The sequence below is a fragment of the Eschrichtius robustus genome, chromosome 4 (genome assembly GCF_028021215.1).
Source record: "Eschrichtius robustus isolate mEscRob2 chromosome 4, mEscRob2.pri, whole genome shotgun sequence".
In the NCBI taxonomy this organism is placed as follows: domain Eukaryota; kingdom Metazoa; phylum Chordata; class Mammalia; order Artiodactyla; family Eschrichtiidae; genus Eschrichtius; species Eschrichtius robustus.
This window is the reverse complement of record NC_090827.1, coordinates 14,219,901-14,243,557: the sequence shown is the minus strand read 5'-3', so window position 1 is coordinate 14,243,557 and position 23,657 is coordinate 14,219,901. Positions and strand designations below refer to the sequence as shown.

The 23,657-nt window shown below is 34.2% G+C and overlaps 1 protein-coding gene across 2 annotated transcripts in view; it reads right to left on the bottom strand.

The window, feature by feature from the left end:
* GRID2 (glutamate ionotropic receptor delta type subunit 2) overlaps positions 1–23,657 on the bottom strand; it is a 1,411,147-nt gene that overhangs the window by 298,176 nt on the left and 1,089,314 nt on the right. For both annotated transcript variants that reach the window (XM_068542054.1, XM_068542055.1), the window contains one exon: positions 18,699–18,896. In XM_068542054.1, coding sequence (XP_068398155.1) covers positions 18,699–18,896 — 198 coding nt within the window. The remainder of the gene's footprint in view (positions 1–18,698; positions 18,897–23,657) is intronic.

The following is a 23,657-nucleotide window of genomic DNA, read 5'->3' as shown; positions in this document are numbered from 1 at the left end:
GGGATTTCTATTCTTTTTTATTGGTCCAATTTCATACAGTTTTAATTGTTTTACCTTTATGTCAGTATCTACAGCTCAAGAATTTCTTCCTTTCCCTTTTTATCACCTTCAGAGTTTTTAAAGCTAAAACCATGTAAATATATCTTCAAGTGTATTTTAAATCATTCTCATAAATTCATAAATTCACTTTGGGATGCTGAATGGACTCCAAGATAACATAATTTAGTCAGAAAAAATATTTCAACAGAGTCTTTGGATATAAGAACATACTTTTCTATTTATTCTAGTCTATTTATTCAAGTCTAATTTTTCCCTCTTTCAGAGTGCAACTATATGTGTTATTTTAAAATAACAATGATATTCTGTATACAGAACAACAGTACTGTTATCAAATTCAGGAAATTTAACATTGATGCCATACTTTAATCTACAGTCCATATTACAACCTTGTCATTGGTCCCAATACTGTCCCATCCTACAATTTAGTCCAGGATCATGTCTTGCATTTAGTTGTTGTATCTCTTAGTCTCCTTAAATCTGGAATAATATTGGATCTATCTGTTCTCTAAAAGGCTAGTTGAGTTCACCTGTGAAACACTCCAGGCCTGGTCCTCTTTTGTGGGGTAATTCCTTGATAACTTTTTGTATAAACTGGTCTAAGTTCTTTACTCTTTATTTGATTGGATTAGCTAATGATTTGTCCCTTGTTGATATTTTCTAAGAACCAAGATTTAACTTATTAATTTAATCTACTTAAAAAATTATTTACCTTATTACTTTCTCCTTTTATTTTTATCTTCCTTATATCTTCTGTTAAAATTTGCTGTACATTTTTTTTAGCTTTTGAAGATGGAATTAAATATATTTATTTCCATTTTTTTCATTTTTATTGATACGGATTTTTAAGACTATGAATCACTCCTTTAATTATTCCTTATAGATTCGTATGTAGTGTTTTCGTTACCACCTCTTAAAAAAACTCTGTAATATATATTTGTATTTCTCCTTTTTCCCAAGAGTTGTTTAATAGAAGGCTTTTTCAGATGGAAAAATTTTTTAATTTTTGGGTTTTTTTCTAGTTTTACTGTATTTTGATCAGAGAAATTTAGTTGTAATATATCCACTCGGTGGAACTTAATGGTGTTTTCCATGAGACCTAATCCATGACTGATTTTTGTCAATGTTTATGTGTGTTTTAGAAGATAGTATATTACCAGGATTTTGTGTTTGATATATACACAGAAGATGTATTTCATTATTTATGTTATTTATCATTATTTGAATTTTGTATATTTGTGTGTTTTTCTCTGTGGTTTGTTTTTGCTATTTTTTTCTTTTTCTTTGTAGAAAGGTATGTACTTTTGTTATAGTGGTTAATTTTATATTTATACCTTTTATAGTGCCCTTACTCCCCACTTTTCTTCACTTAACTTTTCTCTCTGTTTTTTTTTTTTTCCTTTGTTTTAAATGAAATAGGTGACTTCCACTTATTCTCTATACTAGTTAATAATGATATTCTATTTTCCCCTTTCTTTCCCTGTTTTTCTCCCAGTGTTTAATAAAACCATCCTTTCATTTTTTATACCATATGATGATTTCAAATTATCATTTAACCCATGTTTCTAACCTTGTTTTGGCATCATTTCTACAGTTAAATATATTAAATGATCACTATTAGTCATTTTGTCAAGCTTATCCTGTTATTTCATGGTTGAATGAAGCTCATACTCTAGTTGTTTCATCAGGAGGGGCTCAAGTGTCCATTTTTCTCTTAGCACTTGTTTGTTTAAAACTCTTTTCTCTGTAGCCATGAAGGAGATCTTGAATGGATTATAGAATATTTGGCTTGCACTTCAAAAAAAAATTCTTGATAGTGCTTCTCTAGTGCTGGCTTTCTTCATGTGTTGCTCTTGAGAAGTCTGATAATGATTCAACTTTCTACCACTAAAAGTAATTTGATTATTTCGCCTTGAGGATTTCTTTTTTTTTGTCTTTTAAGTCTAATAATTTTACTAAGACATAGCTCAGAGTTCATTGTCCTGGGTCAGCTTTTCTAGGAACACTAAGTACATTTGTTTCATTTTCGGAAAGTTTCCTTAGATTATATATTTAAATATTAATTGTACCATTGTGTTGCTTTTCTTCTTCAGAGGCCTCAAATACATATGCTATACTTTTGGCCTATTTTCCATTTTGATTCTTTTACTCTGAACGTTTTTACTTCTTTATTTCATTTTAATTATTTTTTCTTATTGTTCTTCAATGTAATTTAATCTAATTTCCTTTGAGCAATTTGTAATTTATGTCATAATTTTTGTCTTTTATTTTTTAAAAAATATATCCTGAGGTTGTTGCATTTCTTTGTCATTTGGCCATTTAAATGATTAGCTTTTGAATTTGTGATTCTGTTAGATTTTCTTCTTAAAACATTTCAAATGCTTGTTTGAGACATTTAATTCAGTTTGAAGTGTTATGTTACAATTTTATTTTGCTCTGTGGTTGTCTGTGTGAGGAGAATGTTGATCAACTTTTAAAATATATTGACATACTTTCTTCAAGTCTTAGTTTTGAATAGAACTTGTCCAATTATTTTTCTATTCCTGGATAACTTGTAGATAAGATTCCTTGTTCAATAGTACTTCCTTCTGTCAGTGTAGTAACATTGCTTTCTTCAATGGAGGATGTTTCGGGGTGGGTGGCAGCAGGTTGGTATGTGTTGTTTCTGCTTAGTTTCTACAGAATTCTTAATTTTGCTCTTTTACTGACCTCTACCTTCACTACCACGTCTCCAAGGAGCACATATATTCTCTAATTTCTCTTGATGCTCCAGAAGTAATGCTTTCCTGAGGGTACTATCCTGGCACACTTTTAAGTCCCTTCCCCTTAGCCAGTGTTGTGGATTACCAAGTTCCAGATTTGTGTTCTGCCCATTAACACTTGGTATTAAACTTTCTCTTTCTGAAGGTTATTTTGGCTCTCTTCATGCATGTTCTCTGCTTCCTTTTCTCCTTTCTTATGAAGTCACTTATGCCTTCCCTGCCCTCTCTTCTCACCCATAGACTTGCAATCTTGTTTGGGACTCCAATGTTATCTCTGTTGGAATTGGATACTTACATCCAATATGACAATTAATGGAATTTTTCTGGGGTCCCCTGATAAAGCTACAATTTCTTAGGAGTGTGCTTTCCTGAAATCTGACAACTCTGGTTCATGGAAGGCACCCTACCTTAATTTAGAGTAATATATTAAGTTTTCCTCTATTTTTGTATGGTTATGTCATTTGAGGTCTAAAAAGGAGGAGGTAGATGCTTATGTTTGATTCAACATCTTAAGTGGAGCGGAGTCTCAAAAATTCCTAAAATTTCAGTAGTGGAATAACTTGTAAAAATGTCTTCCAGACTCAGTAGAGACAAGAAGAGAAATAAGAAGAGAAATATTTTTGGCAGGGCTCAAACATGAGAAGTCGGTGAATATCGTTGTAAGGTACTTATCTGTCAGTTAAACATTTTCCAAGTTTTAGCTGTTAAAAATGTGAGAAAAGAAATTTTCTAACTGTAAATTTGTCAGGTAATTAAATCATATGAGTCCATTTAGCTCAACATGGAAGACAGGCCAATGTGAAAACAAAACATAACAGAAAAACATATATTTCAGCACTGGCTAGTAAGTTTCTCCATCTATAAAACAAAGAAAAGCAAAACTAAGATGAAAAATAAATAAATTTAAACATTAAACTGTAAAAGCAATATATAAATACATTTTAGTTTTAAAGGGTCACATTATATAAAACCAGCCTATTTTCTTCTTACAAATGAAAGAAATGCTCAAAATATCACTGGATTAAATGTCAATATAGAAGGAGTCTCACGGCTGACAGTCCCGGGTTGATAAAGTTTCCAGAGTTAGAAATCAGCTCATATTCTCTTGTTGGGCTCCGCTCAGTACAAAGCTTCCAACTCATGGTTTAAGATGGCTGTTTAAGCTACAGCCATTCTACTGACATTCCAGCGAGGAGGAAAGAGAAGGATCAGAATAAGAACAAAAATCCTCCCTTTAAGAACATTTCCAGAAGCTTCTAATGACACTTCTTTTTAATTCTCATGACACTTCTCATTGGTTAGAACTTAGTCACATGACCATCCTACATCAGGAGAGAAGCCAAGAAATGTACATGGTGGACAGTCAGTATTTGGCTATAATTCAGGAGCTATATTACTAAGAAAGGAGGGAACAGATATTTAAAGACAATCAGCAGTCTTTTCCACACCTTCACATAGATAGCCACTGTTTCAAGATTGATGCATGTCCTTCTAGATTCTTTTCTATTTTTACATACATCGATACATATGCCTAAATATTTTTTCCAATATTTGATCAAACTTTACATAATATTATATAATATCTTTGAGTAACACACACACAGAGCTATTCAATCTTTCTAAAGTGCGTACAGAATTTAAAGCAACAGCTATTTTTGTCACCTTTGAATTTTCAGCACATAAATAGCAGATGGTAGGTACGCAATATGATTATGATTATGACGGTACTCTGATAAATTTAATCATTTTCCCTTGAAGAATTTTTAGAATGTTTCCTTGTTCTTGCCCCTTAGAAGCAATAGATTTTGATATTGCTATTTGGATTATATTCAATCAAAAACTCTTTCTTGGAGCTCACCACACTATTTCTAGAAATTAATACTTTTCATTATTTCAACAGATGTTTTGCCTCTGACAACACCATAGTGACAAAACAATATTATTAGTTCAGTTTTTATGTTGTCATTATTAGTCTTATTTCTAAGCCTCTTCCCAGAAACCACATGCATCACTTCTAACTCTCTCTCAAAACCCTGCCCGCACCGTGCACATTCACATAATGATATAATTTTAAAGTCCCTCTAGAAATAGTTTAGTTTTCACAAGTCTCCCTCTCTCTTTCTATATATCTGTATACATACATAGCGTATATATATATATATATATATATATATGCACATATATATGTGTGTATATATAATTTTTACCTGAGTTCATGACATTCCCCCTCCCCCGCAGCTTTACCCCTCATTTCTCTGTTTTTCTGCATCTCTCATATAGTACTTATACCATAAATATCTATCTTATCTTCTCAGTTATAAACTTCTTGAGGCAGGAGCTTTATGTTCGTAGTGTTCTATCCCCCTAAATATTTTTCACACTGCTTTGCCCACAGTAGATTTCCAAAACAGGTCTGTTGACTTACTTGCTCTTTGCTATGTGGTAAGAGGAATAGGTGTTTTTATATAACCCTAAATTTTGGAAGGAAAGAATTAGATTTCAAGGCTGTCTACTGCTTGAAGAAGTCTCTGTCATTGTGAGGAAGTCATTGACTTTACAGGTTTTTTCCATATCAAGCTATCAGCCAGGTCCTCTGACTTTAGTAGTCTAGATTTTAATGTTTTCAGCTCACATAGGTGAGTTGAACCTCCACATATGCTAGCTGTACAACCCTGTACAAAGGTATCACTACCCTCCTTGTAGAGAGGACAATCTGAGGTTCGGAGAAAGTGAGTAGCTTGCCAAAGGTTATAGGTGAACAAATTGTGGAGTTGGCCGTGCCCACCATACTGTACTTGCTACATCTGACAAACTTTTGCTTTTATGGTTTCTGTATTATCTCTTTCTCCTAATTACTTACTCAGCAATTATTCATAGCTCCATTTTTTTTTTTTCTTTTGGCATGTATGTGGTTTTAAATTCTTACTCTTATTTTTCTGACTTCTGATCTGACCCTAAGCAATACGCATACTGGGGAAGTAGTTAGGAGGAAGAGATTAACAGACATGATGGTGCATGTATATGTGTATGAATGAGCATAGAAGGCATTATAGGCAATTCTAAGAATTTGAATAATCCTCACATTGAATAAGGTGGAAAACCATTGGAGGGTTTTAGCGAGAGGGTGATATGATCTGACTGACATTTTAAAATAATCACTTTCACCGCTCTATTGAAAACGATTACAGAAGGAAAAAGCTGTAGCCTGGTGGGTAGTTAAGAGGCCATGGAAGTAGTCCTAAGGAGATGAAATAGTGATTTGCACCAGTGGTTAGTAGTGAAGTAGTAAGCAGTGATCATATTTAGGATATATTGCAAATTTATAGCCAGAAAAAATTGTTGATGCACAATGTATGACGTATAACAGAGAAAAAAGAAGTCAAGGGTAACTCAAAAGTCTTGGACTGAGTAACTTGAAGATTAGAGTTGCCATAAACTGTGACACGGTGGTGGTGAAATCAGGAATTCAGTTTTGAACACGTTACATTTGAGGTGCCCGTTAGGCATCTAAGAAGAAATGCTGAGTAGTAGCAAGAACTGTAAGTCTGCAATTCAGATGAGACATCTGGGCTGAAGAAACAAATTAAAAGTTGTCTACTTTAGACGACAATTAAATCCTTGACACTGGATGAGTTCATCAGAAGTTGAAGTGTAGATACTAAGAAAAGTGTTGGATATGTGTTGGATCTCTCTCTCTCCTCCTTCCTACTTAGCTTTTAGAGAACAAGAACTCTGTGTTCTACATTTTATGTATTCCCTACAATGCCAGCTATACATTAGGCCCCAATAAATGCCTGTTGAATGTCGAGTGGGAAGCAAGCTACAAGTTATTCATAAATTGCAGTGGTTCAGACATTATCCTGCAGCATTAAAAGGGATTTAAAAATAATAGCATTTCTACAATTCCCAAGAGGAATGCTACCATCTTCAAAGAAAAGGGCCATCAGAAAGAGTTTTTCAGTCGTGTAGAGAGACTTTTTTTAACTTTCTGAAAAGTCATCTTCAGGCTGCTTGCGAACAGAGCATATGGAAGCAATCGCTGCCTGAAATGCCCAAACTGTAAATCCACATTTCAGTAAAATGCACACCAAGGATAATGACCAAAATTGAGTGGATTTTTATTTTCATTACAGTAAACTTTTCAATCATTCTAGAATTCACTTAAGAGTGCTATTAAAGATGTTTTCAGAGCTCTGCAGGGGGGAAAATGTAAGTTCTCTGTAAATGAGAAAGAACTAGCTCCCAGAAACAGTCTGTCTCTATGAGAAGTGAATCTGTAAAGGCTGTTCTCCTAGCAACTCTGTGCGGCATTAAGTGAAATATAAAATGAGTAAGAGATACATTAGATGTCCTCACACATGTATCTGGAGCCTCTGCAGTCACCTCCTCCCTTGATACAGTTGAGTCGTGTGAGGTGCTCGGGTGTTTGCTCGTTGTTTTTTTAAAAATTTATTTATTTAATTTATTTATTTTTGGCTGCTTTGGGTCTTCGTTGCTGCGCGCGGGTTTTCTCTAGTTGCTGAGAGCGGGGACTACTCTTTGTTGCGGTGCGTGGGCTTCTCATTGTGGTGGCTTCTCTTGTTGCCGAGCACGGTCTCTAGGCACACGGGCTTCAGTAGTTGTGGCACGGGGGCTCAGTAGTTGTGGCACATGGGCTCTAGAGCACAGGCTCAGTAGTTGTGGCGCACGGGCTTAGCTGCTCCGCGGCATGTGGGATCTTCCTGGACCAGGGCTCGAACCCGTGTCCCCTGCAATGGCAGGTGGATTCTTAACCACTGCGCCATCAGGGAAGCCCTGCTTGTTTTTTAATCAGGGAAATCTTTACTTATTTTAAAGCCTGTCACTATAAAATTATACAAATTTATACAAATTACAAAGAGAAAACTCAGAATCTTTAAGACTTAAAACAATTAAAATCTGAAGTATCCAAATGGCAGTCAAGAGTAAACACAGAAATACCCTTCAAGACATGGCTCTACTTTCTATATCAGAGTGAAACATTCATTCTGCTATTAGTATGTGAATTTAAAACAAATTCCTCAAATGGGGTTGGTACATTCATGTGAGTGACTGTCTAAAGATTCCAAATATGGCTTCAATGTTGTGTAAAGGATGTTTTCTATTTCTCTTCAATATTGAAGTTAAACTTCTTATTTAATAAAGTTCTCAACTTTGCAAAAACACAGGGAAAGAAGGGATGCATTCTCTATCACATCAACTACCTTCCTAGACCATATAAATTATTATCCTCTTTCATTTGTGGTATATTTCTCTATGTTTATAATTTCCAGACTAACATGGCCCATTATTTTACGAAATAAGCATCCTAAATAAAAATGACCAATCAATCAAACAATTCCCTAAGATTATGTCCATAGAATCATATAGAATCTCATGGTTGAAATGCTCTTTAAAAGTTACTTAGAATGGTCTCACCCAAATCTGCACTCTCTTTTATGCCTGGAAGTTGTCTTCCTCTTTAATTTTATCCCCAAACCATGACCGGAGATAGATGAAAATCTAGGTAATAGATGGCATTTCAATAGCCAACAGTGGATTTCAGGATTTATATATCCTCAAGTTATGAGATTTTCTCATCATCGCACCAGTCTTTATATCACCTTGGCTTTGATTGATGCAGTAGTCTCTTAATTTATATCCTATAGCCCACCAAATCTTTTTGATTCTACACATATTTTACTGGATTTCTGTTTGCCCTAGCCTATAAGTTTCTTTCAACCTTAGAGCCGTTCCTGGACAGCCTCATTCCCTTTGGCAAATATTCACTTACTGTTCTTCAGCTTTGATTCAAGACTTATTATTCACCACTTATCTGTGCTTGCCATCTATTAGACCAAGCACTTAATGATTCAAGTCCTTTATCTGATTGAATTGCTCCTTACTGTTTGCAATGTCTGCCAATTAAATATCACCTGCAAATTTAGGAAATTGCTTCTACAACCATTCGCTAAGTCATTTGCATCTACATAATTCATTTCCTTTCACAGATCTCTTTTTATCCTTCTCCTTCATTAGTGTTAAAATCTTTCCTTATCAACAACAAATATTTTGGGTCATTTTTTTCTCTTCTTCTTACATACACACAGTTTGTGTTACTTCCCACATCTGTGATTCAGCTCCGTCCTGTATGTACATCCAGTGGATTATTTTTGAACACTCACTATTCAGACATACAAACATGCATTCTTATGACCACATGTACCTTTTCAACTTCTTGCCCGACTACAGCTGACATACTCTGGGATATTCAATCAGTCCATTAATACTTGTTCAATCTAATTTAAAGAATTAAAGTCTCAGTGTCTAATTGAAAGTCTCTATGAGGGCTTCTTTTCCCTTTACACATTTTATCGATTCCCTTTGCAAAACTACCTTTTCATTTCACAAGGCTTGTTAGCATTTACCACTGGGCAGGTGTGTGTGGGGAGGAATTCTTTGGTGAGTGAAGTTTCATTGGTGGATACAGATATTTTCAAGGCTGGTTTGCAGTCATGGAAAGATATAATGGAAATATATATGGGTTTTTGTGTGTGTAACTGTGGGGCATACTTGATGATCTTCAGGCATCCAACTGAGGACCCTTTTCATCCACAAGCGTGGCTCCTCATACATTGCCTTCTCCTGATCCAGGGGGTGGGCTTGTTCAAGAGGCAACTTCTGGCCTTTGTCCTAGCTGACCATCTCTGCCTTCTCTAGGCCAAAGGAATCATCCCAACCCTGACTTCTTAAAAAATTGAGATGAGAATGGTGTTAACCATTGTGTCTCCCGCAACTTGTTCTTGTAACACAGATACATCCAACTCTACAGGCCTATCTTTATGCCTGATGCCTTCCGGACTGCCCCTGCCACTCCTCTCCAGTGCGGATGGGAAACAGGTCAGCTCACCACCTTCTCAGGTCCTCTAAACCCTCCTCCCAAGTGAGCTCTCTCTGACCTCTAGCGTTTTCTGTCTTTCTTAGAAGCAAAAGTAATAACACCAGTTCTCCTTCTCCAGGCTCACGTGCCATTTTGTGCATGATCTTCATGTTAATTCAATACTCCCAATTTAGTTTTTTATAATGGAGGTGAGAGGAATACCTATATTTCTTTTTCTTTCTTTCTTTTTTTTTTAGGACAAACAGGATAATTTTATTCCCATTTTTCCTTAAAATAAAGATACAGTAGAAGTTTTACAGTTCAGTATGATTAGACATGATTTGCAATTTTAACATTTTTTTAAACAAATGACAACAGAAACCAAAAAACTAGTAAAAATCATAAAACTACTAGAGCAAAGAGAAACTACCTTTCTGATCAAAACAGGTACCACAGCTCTAAACTTCCTTAGAAAGCGTTCTAAGATTTCTAAGCTAAACTTTCTTAGAAAGGGGTTTGTGGAATGCCTTTAATCTCAAGTATTTAAACTATTCCTGTACCCACTAAATGCTTTCGTCAACTTGTTAATCAAATGCTTCCTAAATTTACGAACCAGTGATCAAGCGGCCTGAAACAAGTCTTGATCCTATTTTTCCAGCTATAAATTATTAACATTTCAAGAAAACAAAATATTTTCTAAGCACGTAAGTTTTCTAAAAACTTCAATTACCTTTTCTGGCTCAGTACCTGACTGAAATGTTCAAATGTTCATATTGCACACAAAAAAATTTGAGCAGCATACTATATGAGTGTGAGAAGCTGATGAAAAATAAGATTGAGGAAAATCCCCAAGTTGTGTCCCATTTAACATGATTGAATATAGAGTTTCTGTATCTTTAATTAATATAAGGAAAAAGTAATCTTTAGAACAGCACAGAAATGCAAATGCATCAGAGTTTTACAAAATATATTCAACCCCCTTATATGTGCAACAATCTTTTAGTTTTGGAGCTGCCATACAAGGGAGCTAGTTTCTTCTCCTTTATATATGAAAGCCAGAAGTCATGTGTACAAAGTCATTTATATGAGAAGAATAAAGATCCACATTCCTTTTCTTTGTCCTTGACAAATATTTATGGAATGTTGGAAATGATGAAAAAACAATTCCAATGCTATGAAGTCCAAAGACTTGGAATGAAAAAACTCGTAGTGGCACATTGCGCTACACGGAATGACAATCACCTTCTAGAAAGAGGAATACCTATATTTCTTAAACTTTTTTTTTTTTTTAGCTCTAGACATCATCCACATGGGTTCCAGGTGCATTTACTAATTGTTTCTAGACAATTCCATTTGGATGTTCTTCGGCCATCCTAAAATTAAAATGTCTAGAGCCAAGCTCTGTATCTCTGTTGCCCTTTTCTAATCTGTTCTCCTTCTATTTTCCCTGTCTCTGCCATGAGTGTCCATCTGCTCGTGTTCCTCTGCTAAATTTCTCACCAAATCTCAACATGTCCTTTCTCTTCTCCTCCAACTTACCAAGTTCTAGTCATTTTTTCTTGGAATATTGATTGCTTCCTCAAAATCAGTTTTTGGGGCTAATCTCCTATTGCTGTTAAGTTTAGACACCCTTTTTTCCCCTCTGGATTGTTGAAAAAGACATTTGTCTTTTCCCTTCTTCACTCCAATGCATCCTTGGCCTTACCTCAGTTATCTTTCTTAAACATAAATTAAATCCCACTTTTCTCTTATGTAAAAACTTTTTATAACTTTCACTGGCTAAATGATAAAGTCCAAACTCTTCAGCATGGCAAGCATGCTTTTATAATTATCCCTACTGTTGCTTCTCACACTCCTACTCATCTTCAAGACCTAGCTCAAATTTCTCCTCTTATGTGAAATCTTTTCATCTCCTCAGGCACAGGCTGTCACTCCACCCCTTGGTTGCCAAGGCACCCTGCATGCATTACCCTATGGCATTGATCACACTGTGCTTTAATGATTTATTTGCACATTTGTCTTCCTTGTACACTGTGAGATCTTTGAAGGCAGGAATGATGTCTTCCATTCCTTTGTATCTGTGATGCTAGGCACAGTGCCCAGAACATACCATGCATTCAAAAACACATGGGGAATGAAAGGATGAATATAGGGCATTCTGCCTGGCATACAAAATAAAGTAAACACAACCTCAGCCCTCTGGTTCCAAAAGAGGGACTATGGAAAGAAAAGGGGAGAGGTCAGTCTCTCTCTCTCTCTCTCTCCATATATATATACTTTTTCCCCCGCAAAGGGTCATTTGAAAAGTGAAACAGATATACCCAGAAGACAGAATTATCAAAAAATGGGAATAGTTTGACAGCCTTATGGGACAAAGGATGAGTTTAGCTGGGGTTGAAAATATAGGAAGATGAAGTGAGTGAGGCCAGCCAAAGCAGATTGAAGCTGAATGCGATCTATATGGAGTATGACAAAATGTAGGGATTGAGACATAAACTTCAGAAAATAATGGATGCCTTTCTAAGGAGCTTTAATTTTTTTAAAAAAAGGGAAAGAAGAACAGGTTTTTGAGATAAAAAGTGAGATTTTTTGAGAAGTTTAAAGATGCAAATGTTTTTTTATCACTCCCCCAATCCTTCTCTATGTAATCTTATTTTTTTATCCTCGATTCACATTCAGCCAAACTCCATCTGAACCTTCTTTGAATTTGCAGGTCTTAAAACCTGCGTTGAACTGTTTCTGAGTATTATTTTCCTCACTGTCTGTAATTTGGTTTATTAAAATGCTTTTAAGACCAAACTAACACTAGAACTCTGTTCCTCTCTGTTAACTGGTCAAGGGGGATAAGCACTTGGACTCTGGATCCACACTGCCTGGGTGTGAGTCATGAATTCTCCACAACTTGGCTAAGTGACCTTGGGCAAGTTACTTTAGCTCCCTAACTCTGTTTCATCATACACAGTATTGGGATAATAGTACTACCTACCTCATAGGGTTGTGTGAGTGCTTTGGCAATAGTAAGCTCTACATAAGTGTTAATATTTATTATTTGGTCCATTTCAAACTATGTTTTTTTCATTCCCCATGGTACCTTTCTTGTCACTGCTGTCAAGTATATTGCTGACTGAAATATGTGCTTCTAATTCCAATGATATTCTATTTTTTATTATAAAACACAGCGTATAAAAGAATTCCAAGTAATATAACACAAAGTTTCAGCTCTTTCCTTATAAAAGCACTAAACATTCATATTTCATCTACTTACTTTATTTTTTAACTTTATTAATTGCCCTACTCCACTACACTAGATTTCCTTTTAGATTTCTATTATCTATCAGTTTCTTCTTTTCTTCTTTTGAAAGTCTAGTTCATATCTTCTATAGCTTTACCTATGGGGATCTTAGTATTTTCTTATGGATTTTATACTTCTTCATGTAGGTGAAGCAGTGAAGCAGTGAGGTTAACAATGCATCATACTTTTGCAAATATTTTCCAGCCTATCATTTGTAATTTAATTTAGTTATTATTGTTTTTGATTTATTGATGATTTAAAATTTTGTATACATGCAGCTATTGATAGTTTCCATGTAACTTATTCCATTATTTTTAAGCCTCTGATACTTCCCATGTTCCCTCTCTGACTCTTTTTAATGGGTTTTTCCATAATCATCGTGACAAATACGCTAGAAAACATTCTTTTAATTTTGGTTTCCCCTTAGGGAGGCAGAGAGTCTTGTTAATTTTAGAAGTCTTATGTCATGTATAGAGGTACTCAATGGCAATATTTACTGCTATTTTAAATATACTTAGATTCATGAAAAATGTCTACACTAGTCAAATATATACAACAATAATAAGCTCACTTTTCTGAAACTCTGTCATAACATTATTATGCCATTTCAATAGTGTTATTTTGCTTTACAGGGGTAAATGATCCCGATAAAATGTTAATGATGATTCTTGTTGGATAATCTAAATTACTTTATGATATTTTACTGCATTACTATTTGTATACTTGAATTGACATTTTAAGTTGCTGAAAATTAGAGCATACATCTCTATTAGTAATAGAATACAGTGACTGCCCTTTCCTTCTGAAAATGTTATCTTCCTGCTGCTTTCATTTTTTTAATTTAATTTTTATTTTATATTGGGGTATAGTTGATTTACAATGTTGTGTTAGTTTCAGGTGGACAGCAAAGTGATTCAGTTATACATATACATATATCGATTCTTTTTCAGATTCTTTTCCCATATAGGTTATTATATAATATTGACTAGAGTTCCCTGTGCTATACAGAAGGTCCTTGTTGATTATTTATTTTATATATAGTAGTGTGTATATGTTAATCCCAACCTCCTAATTTATTCCTCCCCCCCCCCCACCTCTCCTCTTTGGTAACCATAAGTTTGTTTTCTTTTCTTTTTTTTAAATTAATTTTTATTGGAGTATAGTTGCCTTACAATGTTGTGTTAGTTTCTACTGTACAGCAAAAGTCCCTCCTTTTTGGATTTCCTTCCCATTTAGGTTACCACAGTGCATTAAGTAAGAGTTCCCTGTGCTATAGAGCATGTTCTCATTAGTTACATTCTCTCAGTTTTCTTCCCCTCTCTCTACCTGCTCCAACAAACTCTTATGTAAGCTTCTCCACTTTTACCTGCTTAAGAAGTATTTCTTACAGCCTAGTCAGAATGGCTAATTATCTTCTTGAAGAAAATAAAATCTAGTTGCAATAAATAGCTTTATATTTTTTCCAGCTAAAAAATCATACATTTGTCAGTCAGCTTCTTTAAGCCTGAATTTTTGCTATGTAAAAGGACCCTGCTGAACTTTACATTATCATACAATAATGATATGCTCTTACATGCAAATAAAAACAAACTGTTTATGAAGAACAACATACAATTGCTTGTGTGTGGTTTCTATGCAATAAATTCTTAAAGTGTTTTAAAAAAATTATAGTTGGAAGTGATCTTCCCACTAACATACTTGTATTCCTCATTTCATAGGTGAGGAAGCAAATCTCAAAAATTTAACTAACTGGAGCAAGCACACAACCAAATTAAAAACAGCACCAACATTAGACTAATTATAATGCTTGTTACTTTTAACTTGCATTTAGTAAGTGAAGTTTGTTAGCGTGATAATTCTTTTTTTTTTTTAACATCTTTATTGGAGTATAATTGCTTTACAAGGGTGTGCTAGTTTCTGCTTTATAACAAAGTGAATCAGTTATACATATACATATGTTCCCATATCTCTTCCCTCTTGCATCTCCCTCCCTCCCACCCTCCCTATCCCACCCCTCTAGGTGTGCGTGATAATTCTTAAGGATTTTTATCTACTATATCTACAGAATAAACTTGCATAATGCCTTTTCCTTTTGTTTATCTTTATTTTAATATAATTGCTTATTTGGGTTCAGTTCAGGCAGGACCCCTCAGAAATACAAAGACAGAACGCTTGTTTTGTGGTTTTATAATAAAGGAGTATAAGATAAATAGTCATAGTTTTTATAAGAGAGATGAGGATTGATGATTCCTGTTTGCCTATTAAAATATTTCTATTAACCTTTTGCAAAAAAAATTCCATATGTAATAATAGGTTTATTAAATAAACTGACGTTAGTAAAGTTTTAAAGGATATGAAAAACAGCTTTATTATTTTTCCTACCACTGTCTTCAAAACCTCTTATTTTTTTTCTCTTCTACATCTCTTAGAAACAACTTAGATCCTTTGGCTTTCTGAATACTTTACAGTATTCCAGAAATAATTCCAGTTCTGGCAATGGTGGAATAATTTTTTATTGGGTTAACCCAACAAAGAATAACAGTTGTAAATTCTGGATGAAATTTTTAAAAAACACACATTGAACAGATTGCATATCAGCTGAAAGCAGGCATAAACTGAAGAGTACTCAACCCTTTAAAGATGGTAACTGCTTTGGGTGAGATCTACTTTTATATGGCTCATTCATTGAGGACCCATCTCAGTGAGGCAACAACGGGTAGCTAGAGCTCAAGCAGAAAGTCAGAGTCTTATTAGCTTAATGCATCAGAGGATGGTGTTTGAGGCAGCCAGACTGTGCAGAAATCAAAAGAGGACTCACATGAAGGAGGGAGCCACAGAGAAATAAGCCCAAAAATCTATGTATAAACTTCCCTCAAATCCTTGGCCGACTCCAAACCAATACATGCATAAGAATGATTCTAGCTACCTAGAATAAAAAAGTTACCAAATGAACTTAACAGAAATTGGAGATGGCAAAGAAAGAATCAATAACCCGAAAACAGATCATGATAAATTATCCAATCTAAAGATCAGAGAGTAAAATATTATGATGAAATAAACAAGACCTCAGTGACTTAGAGACAACATTAATAAGGTCTAACTTGAATGTTTTCTGAGCCTCAAGTACAGAGGAGAAAGAGAAGAGGGTGGAAAAAATATTTGTATAAATAATTGTCAAGATTTATTAAACTTAGTGAAACATATCCCAGAAGCTCAGTGAACCCCTAACAGAGATAAATACAAAGAAAATCATAGCTAAACATCAAAACATCAAAAATGAAAAGAGGGCTTCCCTGGTGGCGCAGTGGTTGAGAGTCTGCCTGCCAATGCAGGGGACACGGGTTCGAGCCCTGGTCTGGCAAGATCCCACATGCCGCGGAGCAACTAGGCCCGTGAGCCACAACTACTGAGCCTGCGCGTCTGGAGCCTGCGCTCCGCAACAAGAGAGGCCGCGACAGTGAGAGGCCCGCGCACCGCGATGAAGAGTGGCCCCCGCTTGCCACAACTAGAGAAAGCCCTCGCACAGAAACGAAGACCCAACACAGCCAAAAATAAATAAATTAATTAAATTAAAAAAAAAAAAAAAGCTTGCCTTCAATTTAAAAAAAAAAAAATGAAAAGAGAATTAAAAAACGGCCACCCCTACACCATAAAAAAGGAGCAAAAGTACAAATGATGGCTAACTTCTCATCAGAAACAATATTTGGCGAAAGACAATAGAATGGCATATTTAAAGTCATGAACATTAACAATAACTTTATGTATGGTAATGAATGTTAACTAGACTTATTGTGGCAATCATTTTGCAATACATACATATATCAAATCATTATGTTGTATGCCTGAAACTAATATAATGTTATGTATCAATTATACTGTGAAATAATAATAAAAACATTTATTATTGTATGAAAAATTGTTGAATGATAATTTTATTTTGATTTTTGAAAGAAAAAGTTGCTCTTGCTTTAAAATCACCAGCCTTGATTTTAAGAATAATAATATTTCATCTTCAATTTTCTTCTTAGATAATAAAAAAGTATGAGGAAAAATATATTTTGATTATAAGTGACTGTGTTCTGAGACTCTCAGTGTTCTTGTCAAACATAAATCAGAATCAGCAGTGCCACTTGAAAACACTAAGACAGAAAGTATCTAGCAAAAATAAACCTGTCAACTCAGAGTTTGTTATTTGCTAATAATATTATTAAAACTGAGGATAAACCAAGAAATTTTAAGGTAAACTAAAGTTGAGAGTATATGCCACTTGTAGGACTGGACTTCAAGACATTGTAAAGGAAGTTCTTCAGGCTGAACTAAATGATACCAGCCAGAAGCTCAGATATGTAGAAAGGAATAAAAAACCACAGAAATAGTAAATAGATAAATAGTTAAATGTCAGAAGCTGTCTTTTCCCCCCCTCTTTATACCTTTGAAAGTCAACTGTTTAAATCAAAAACTATGACATTTTACTTTGGAGTTCATAAATATAAATACACGACCATAATAACACAAAGGATATAGTATGTATAAATGGAATTATATTGCTGTATGTTTACGTTTTTTAATGTGATGTGGTATGATATTAATCTACATAGAATGTGATAAGTTAAGAATGCACATTACTAACTCTAGACTAACCATAGACAAACAAAAATACAGAGAAATACAGCTAAAAAGCTAAGAGGGAAATAAAATCAAACACTAAAAATATTCAATTAACCCAAAGGAAGGCAAGAAAAGAAGGAACAGAGGGAAACAATAAGATACACAGAAATCAAATAGTAAATTATAGACCTAAACATGACTATTCAACAACTCAGCAGGAAGACATGATGATTAAAAGTGTGTATGCTCCTAATAACAGAGCTTCCAAAAAAATGAAGCAAAGACTGACAGAAATGGAGATAAAGTAATAGAGAAGTTTAAATACTTCTCTGAGAATTGCAAGAACAAGGAGAAAAATACACGTAAGAATAGATTTACCTTATTTAGATACCAAAACTAAATGATCAGTTCCTAAGTGGTCAGGATCTTATTTGTTTAGTTTTTGAAATTACATTTTTAAAAGAACACAATGACATGAACTGTGTTTGGAAAAGGCATTGTGACTTCATCATGTACCATATCCTGACAAAACGTCTGGAGTATAACTTTGGCAAAGGTAAATACCTGCAGTAAATACTTTTCTATTATAGGAAATATTTTAAAACTTAGCTTTATATTGTCATCAGTTTTTCTTTTTTTTTTTAAACTTTGGGTTTATTTATTTATTTATGGCTGTGTTGGGTCTTCGTTTCTGTGCGAGGGCTTTCTCTAGTTGCGGCAAGCGGGGGCCACTCTTCGTCGCGGTGCGCGGGCCTCTCACTGTCGCGGCCTCTCTTGTTGCGGAGCACAGGCTCCAGACGCGCAGGCTCAGTGGTTGTGGCTCACGGGCCCAGTTGCTCCGCGGCATGTGGGTTCTTCCCAGACCAGGGCTCGAACCCGTGTCCCCTGCATTGGCAGGCAGATTCTCAACCACTGCGCCACCAGGGAAGCCCTCATCAGTTTTTCTTTCCACGAAGTTCATGAAATAGTATTGGTGAGATTTGATTCAACACCGCCACCTAATGCTTTGCCTTACACTTATTTTGTATGAAATTAGTTGCCAAGGGTTATAGTCAACCTTTAGATATGTGATAAACAGACAAACAAACAAATAAATGCTTACCTTAAACACTAGTTCTCCCACCAAGCCATTCCATGTCCCATCTTCTTGTGGGCTTCCATACTTGTGATCCGGTGCAACATAAATTTCATAGTTAAAACCCAGGTAGTTAGATAAGGCATCCAAAACATCAATGGAGAAGCCTTGGTATTTCTTTGGCTTACCCAGGACATTTTCAGAGACCATTACAAAAGGTTCTTCCTACATGGAAATAAGAGAAATCCTTGATGTCAATCGATATTGCTCCCTTAAAGCAAAGATTAATTCTTCAAAGAGTTTTGCTTACAAACAGTCTAAAAATTGGTTTTGCACTGTGAGAGAATAACTTAGAAATATAACTTATGTGTTATTAATGCATCACTTTATCAAACAATGTTTAATCACCCAGTTTCTTGTCAGCTCTCATTTAATTATTACCATATCAAAAATTAGATGAAAATGATTATAAAACTTCAGGAACCATGAATTCATGTTTCTTGCCATCTCAGGACCAACCTAAGATTCATCAATAATAAAATCATATTTAGGAGACCATGAATTTGTTTCTCTCCTCAGGCAGTTATTGTTTATTTATGTCAAAATATGTAAAATAATATTTTAATAGATATAATCTACATAGAATTTTTTGAAAAGATCAAAAAATTCTACGAACATATAATTTAGCTAAAATTTATAACATCACATTTACTGGGAGTTATTTGCTAAGTAATTTTGAAACTTGGATATAAACACACATTTCATTGCAAAAGTAATTTCTTTACTACTGTTATGAGAAATTCACTTACTTTTTGGGTAATTTGTGTAATTTAGTAAATTCAGCAAATTGGTTTCAATTTCCACCTCTTTCATCTTTTTGCATTGTTGCCCTCTTACAGTTAACAAATAGTCCCCTTTCACTTTTTAGAACACCTGGTGTTAAGAGCGGTAAATTGGTTTGACACATGCTGGTAGACTACAGAAAATTAGATAATCTATTTCTTAATTTCCTAAACTTGTTCAGGAATCTTTCAACAACAGTAATATTTACAGATAACCATCCATAGTGTGTATATCCACCCAGCCCTGTGGGCAGGTGAAAATCTATCCTGGGTCTAAGCCAGAATACCCAAGGATTTTATCCTTGGATCATTTTTCCTTAGGGACTCACAAGATAGCCTTCATTGAGTGGTAAAATAATACTTTGTTTTTGGCTCTTACTCAAAGACACTAAGTAAGCGCCTTATAAAATCACTGCATCTATTATAGGAATATTGTCCACCATAACATTCAGTTTTCCCATAAAAATTACCATGAGATAAATTTTCAAATTGTTCAGAGCCAAGAGAGCTTCATTTTGCGTCAGTAATGCCTTTTTTAAAATAATGAAAAGGTGAATAATTATTTAGCTATCCCCTTTCACTTTGGATACCCAGGAGATCATGATGCTCATCTATAACTATGTTGATATTGTGTTATTTGTAATTTTTAAAAAATCTTACTTTTCTAAACTACTGGTACTATTTAAAAAAAATTGGTCTTGTTTAACCATTTATATCTTATCTTAGAGTAAAATAAATCAGTAAATAAATAGTTAGATGAAGGCTGTGACTGCTGTTTGTTCCCCTCTTTGTCATTAATTATATGTATCTACTTTCATTTTAGCACTACTGAGAATAAAGACAATCCACAGTCTCCCTTTAGGCAAGATGAGACCATGTGACCAATTCTGACAAATGTGATGTAGGCAGGGTGCTTTGTGCAACTGTTCTTCTGTCCTTTCTACTTATGAACACGTATTGGCTGGAAGCTCTGCTAAGTATCTTAGATCACACGTAATAGAAAAATAAGACAAAGAAGTCTATGTCCTTGGAACTTGAAATGCTACAGAAGACTGACTGACTTTCCAGGGTTCTAGAATATAAGAAAAATTTTAAATTTCAATTTCTTGTTGTTAAGCTCCTGATTTTTTTTTTTTTCCTGTTTTAGCAGTATTTGATGCTAATGAATAATGACAGATTGATATATCAATAGATGAGAGGTTTTGAGAATGAATGAAAATTTCTAACAATTCTGACTTTAATCTAAATGATATCAAATGAATGAAAAGTAAAAATTCAACAAATCCGTTAATACAATGTATAAAATACAGAACATCTTCTTGATTCCAAATATAAACTTCCCGCTAATATGGCAAAATTTGCTTCTGTCCATTTGGTTGTCTGGACAAAACACAGACCTAGCTAATGACTATGCATTGCACAAATACTCTAATGAAGTTATTAGATTCAGAATGGGTTAAAGAAATTCCAAAATAAAGATCATATTCAGAGAGCATGTAAATAAGATCAGGAAATTCTAGAATTAATTGGGAATTGATTGCCTATATTATGTAATTATTTCCTTACACACATTTCATTCATTTCTATATTTTGAACATCTATCCACTGACAAACCAATGGAAAGATGCTTCATTAAAAAATCTGATTATTTGACTGGTTCCTCTACCGATAATTTTGGACCATATGTATTCTTTATTTATCCATGGTCTTTAAAATCTAACAAATCTCTTAGGTACAGAAGCAACTTAGTCACCAGGATATGGAAAACCACTCTTTAAGGTGACACAAAAAATTAAGAAGACTAATTAATTATAATGCAGAGCTAACTGCTCTATGTGGCAAAAATAATATCCAAATGTATGCCTTCATATGAAATAGTGATTCTTTTTCATTTTATCAGATTTGATTTGATTATCTTTAGAACAATTGTTTAATATGTTAGATTATATTTGTTTAATATGCTGAATTTCCCCCTAGAAATGACTTAATTCCAACTTTATAAGTAAATCCCTAGGCAAATGGATCCCTTTCAGAAGTTTGTTGTCAAAATCTGCTTCTAGCAACATCAGCTACAAATGATTAAAGTTACAGAATAAAAATGGTTATATTAAAGGTTGTTTTAAAGACTGTTGATGAATTATTGATGAACATGCTTTTTAAATTGTACATCCTAAATAAACTTTTATTACATCTTATCACTTCTCTTCTAGATCAATGTTTTTAAGCTTTGTTTTTAAGCTCTATTACACATTTGGATCACTATGCATAAATCCTACCTCAGACCACTTGTGTTTTATGAGGACAATCAGCCAATATATTGGACAGGTAAACATAGCAACAGAAATTAGACTGAAGCTCTGGGACCTATAATAGAAAAGATACTTGTTCCTTCTCTACAGCAATACTGAGCTTGGTTTAATCACTTTTATTAATGCACCTATTTCCAAAATTTATTCATTCATTGACTTATCCATTTAACATGCATTAAGCAGTCAATGCATCAAATTACTACACTCAATATAGTGAGAGATATGGTAAAAAGTCATGGACAGCACTTTCAAGATAATCATAACCAGGTATTGGAAAATCTATGTACTCAAAAAACATAAAGCAAAACTCAAGCAACCTGCAGTATAACTGGTACGAACAGAATATAAGAGAAATAGAAAGGAAACTGTAAAAAAAGGAAAATCACCATTTTGGGGGTTACAAGCCATGTACTATTTTAACAGATAAGAAAAACTAGAAACAAAAGTTTCAACTCAAAGTCACACAATAAGTTACAGAGAGGAAGGCATCATCATAACTCAACTTACTTCAATATTATCTTTTTGGACCTCAAAATTTTCAATGTATGGATTAAAATCCAAGATGCTATAATTTGTTTCATATTTTAATGAAGTTTAAGGTGGTGTGAGACTGATAGACTCCAGATTCCTGACAGGAAGGAAAAATAAAAAACCCACAATCCTCTAGGAAGTAGGTATTTTCATTTTAGGTCTTACATTATCCCTTCAAACAATTGGTTGAATACAATGTCCACAGCAAAAGTCAAAGATATCATGTAACAGGAAGTTATATTTCATATATAGAACCAGCAGAAATAATATGTAACAGAGACAGATCTTTCAAGAACTCAGTTACTAAAATTGTCAGATGCATATTATAAAAATTATGTTTATTATTTTTAAGGAAATAAGGGGAAAACTTTTTTGGCAGAAAATTGGAAACTAAAGGAAGTATCATTGTAGAATTTGAAAAGAACTAAACAGAAATGTAAGAATTAGAAAAGACAATGTCCAAAGTTAATAACTATCTGACAAAGTTTATCAGCAGATTAGAAACAGATGAAGAGAGAATTAGTGACCTGTTATAGGTCAGAACTAATACCCAGGGTACGAAGGAATAAACAAATAGAAAATCCAAAAAGAAGGGGTAAGAGATGAGAAGCAGAAAGAAATGTAGTATGATAATACAAATACTGTTAAGGATATGTGGAAATAGGAGCTATCATGACTTTTGCTGGATGTTTAAATTTGCACAACCACTTTGCAAAACATTTTACATATCTAGTAGAGATTGAAAATCCTTATATGCAGTTAATTTTGCCTGGTTTTGAGATTTACATACACATTTATCTAGTATGAAGATATGGATAGCTATGTCCTAGCAATTTCACCCCTTGGGTATGAACACTAGAGAATCTTGGGCACCAAAATATATGCCCAGGAACGTTTATAGCAGCATTGTCTGTAATAGCCCAAATCTGGAAATAATCTAAAAATCCAAATGTCTGTCAACATGGAAAAGTAAATATATTGTGGTATATTGATGTAATGTGATACTAAACAGCTTAAAATTGAAGAAAGTAGAGCGATACACAGTAACACGAATGTTTACAAGAATCATGTTGAGTGAAAAAAGCAATACTCCAAGAAAACGGTTTGGTTCCATTTTTGTAACATTCAAAAACAGGTAAAATAACTATGTATTTAAGGGTACATAGTGGAGACACTATAAAGAAAATCAAGGAAGTAATCAGCTCCGGGTGGTTGGCCCTGGGATGCTGGAGAGGGTATGATCAGAAAGATACACAAGGAAAGACGGCTCTTGCGGTAATGACGATATTCTGGTGTTTTTGTTC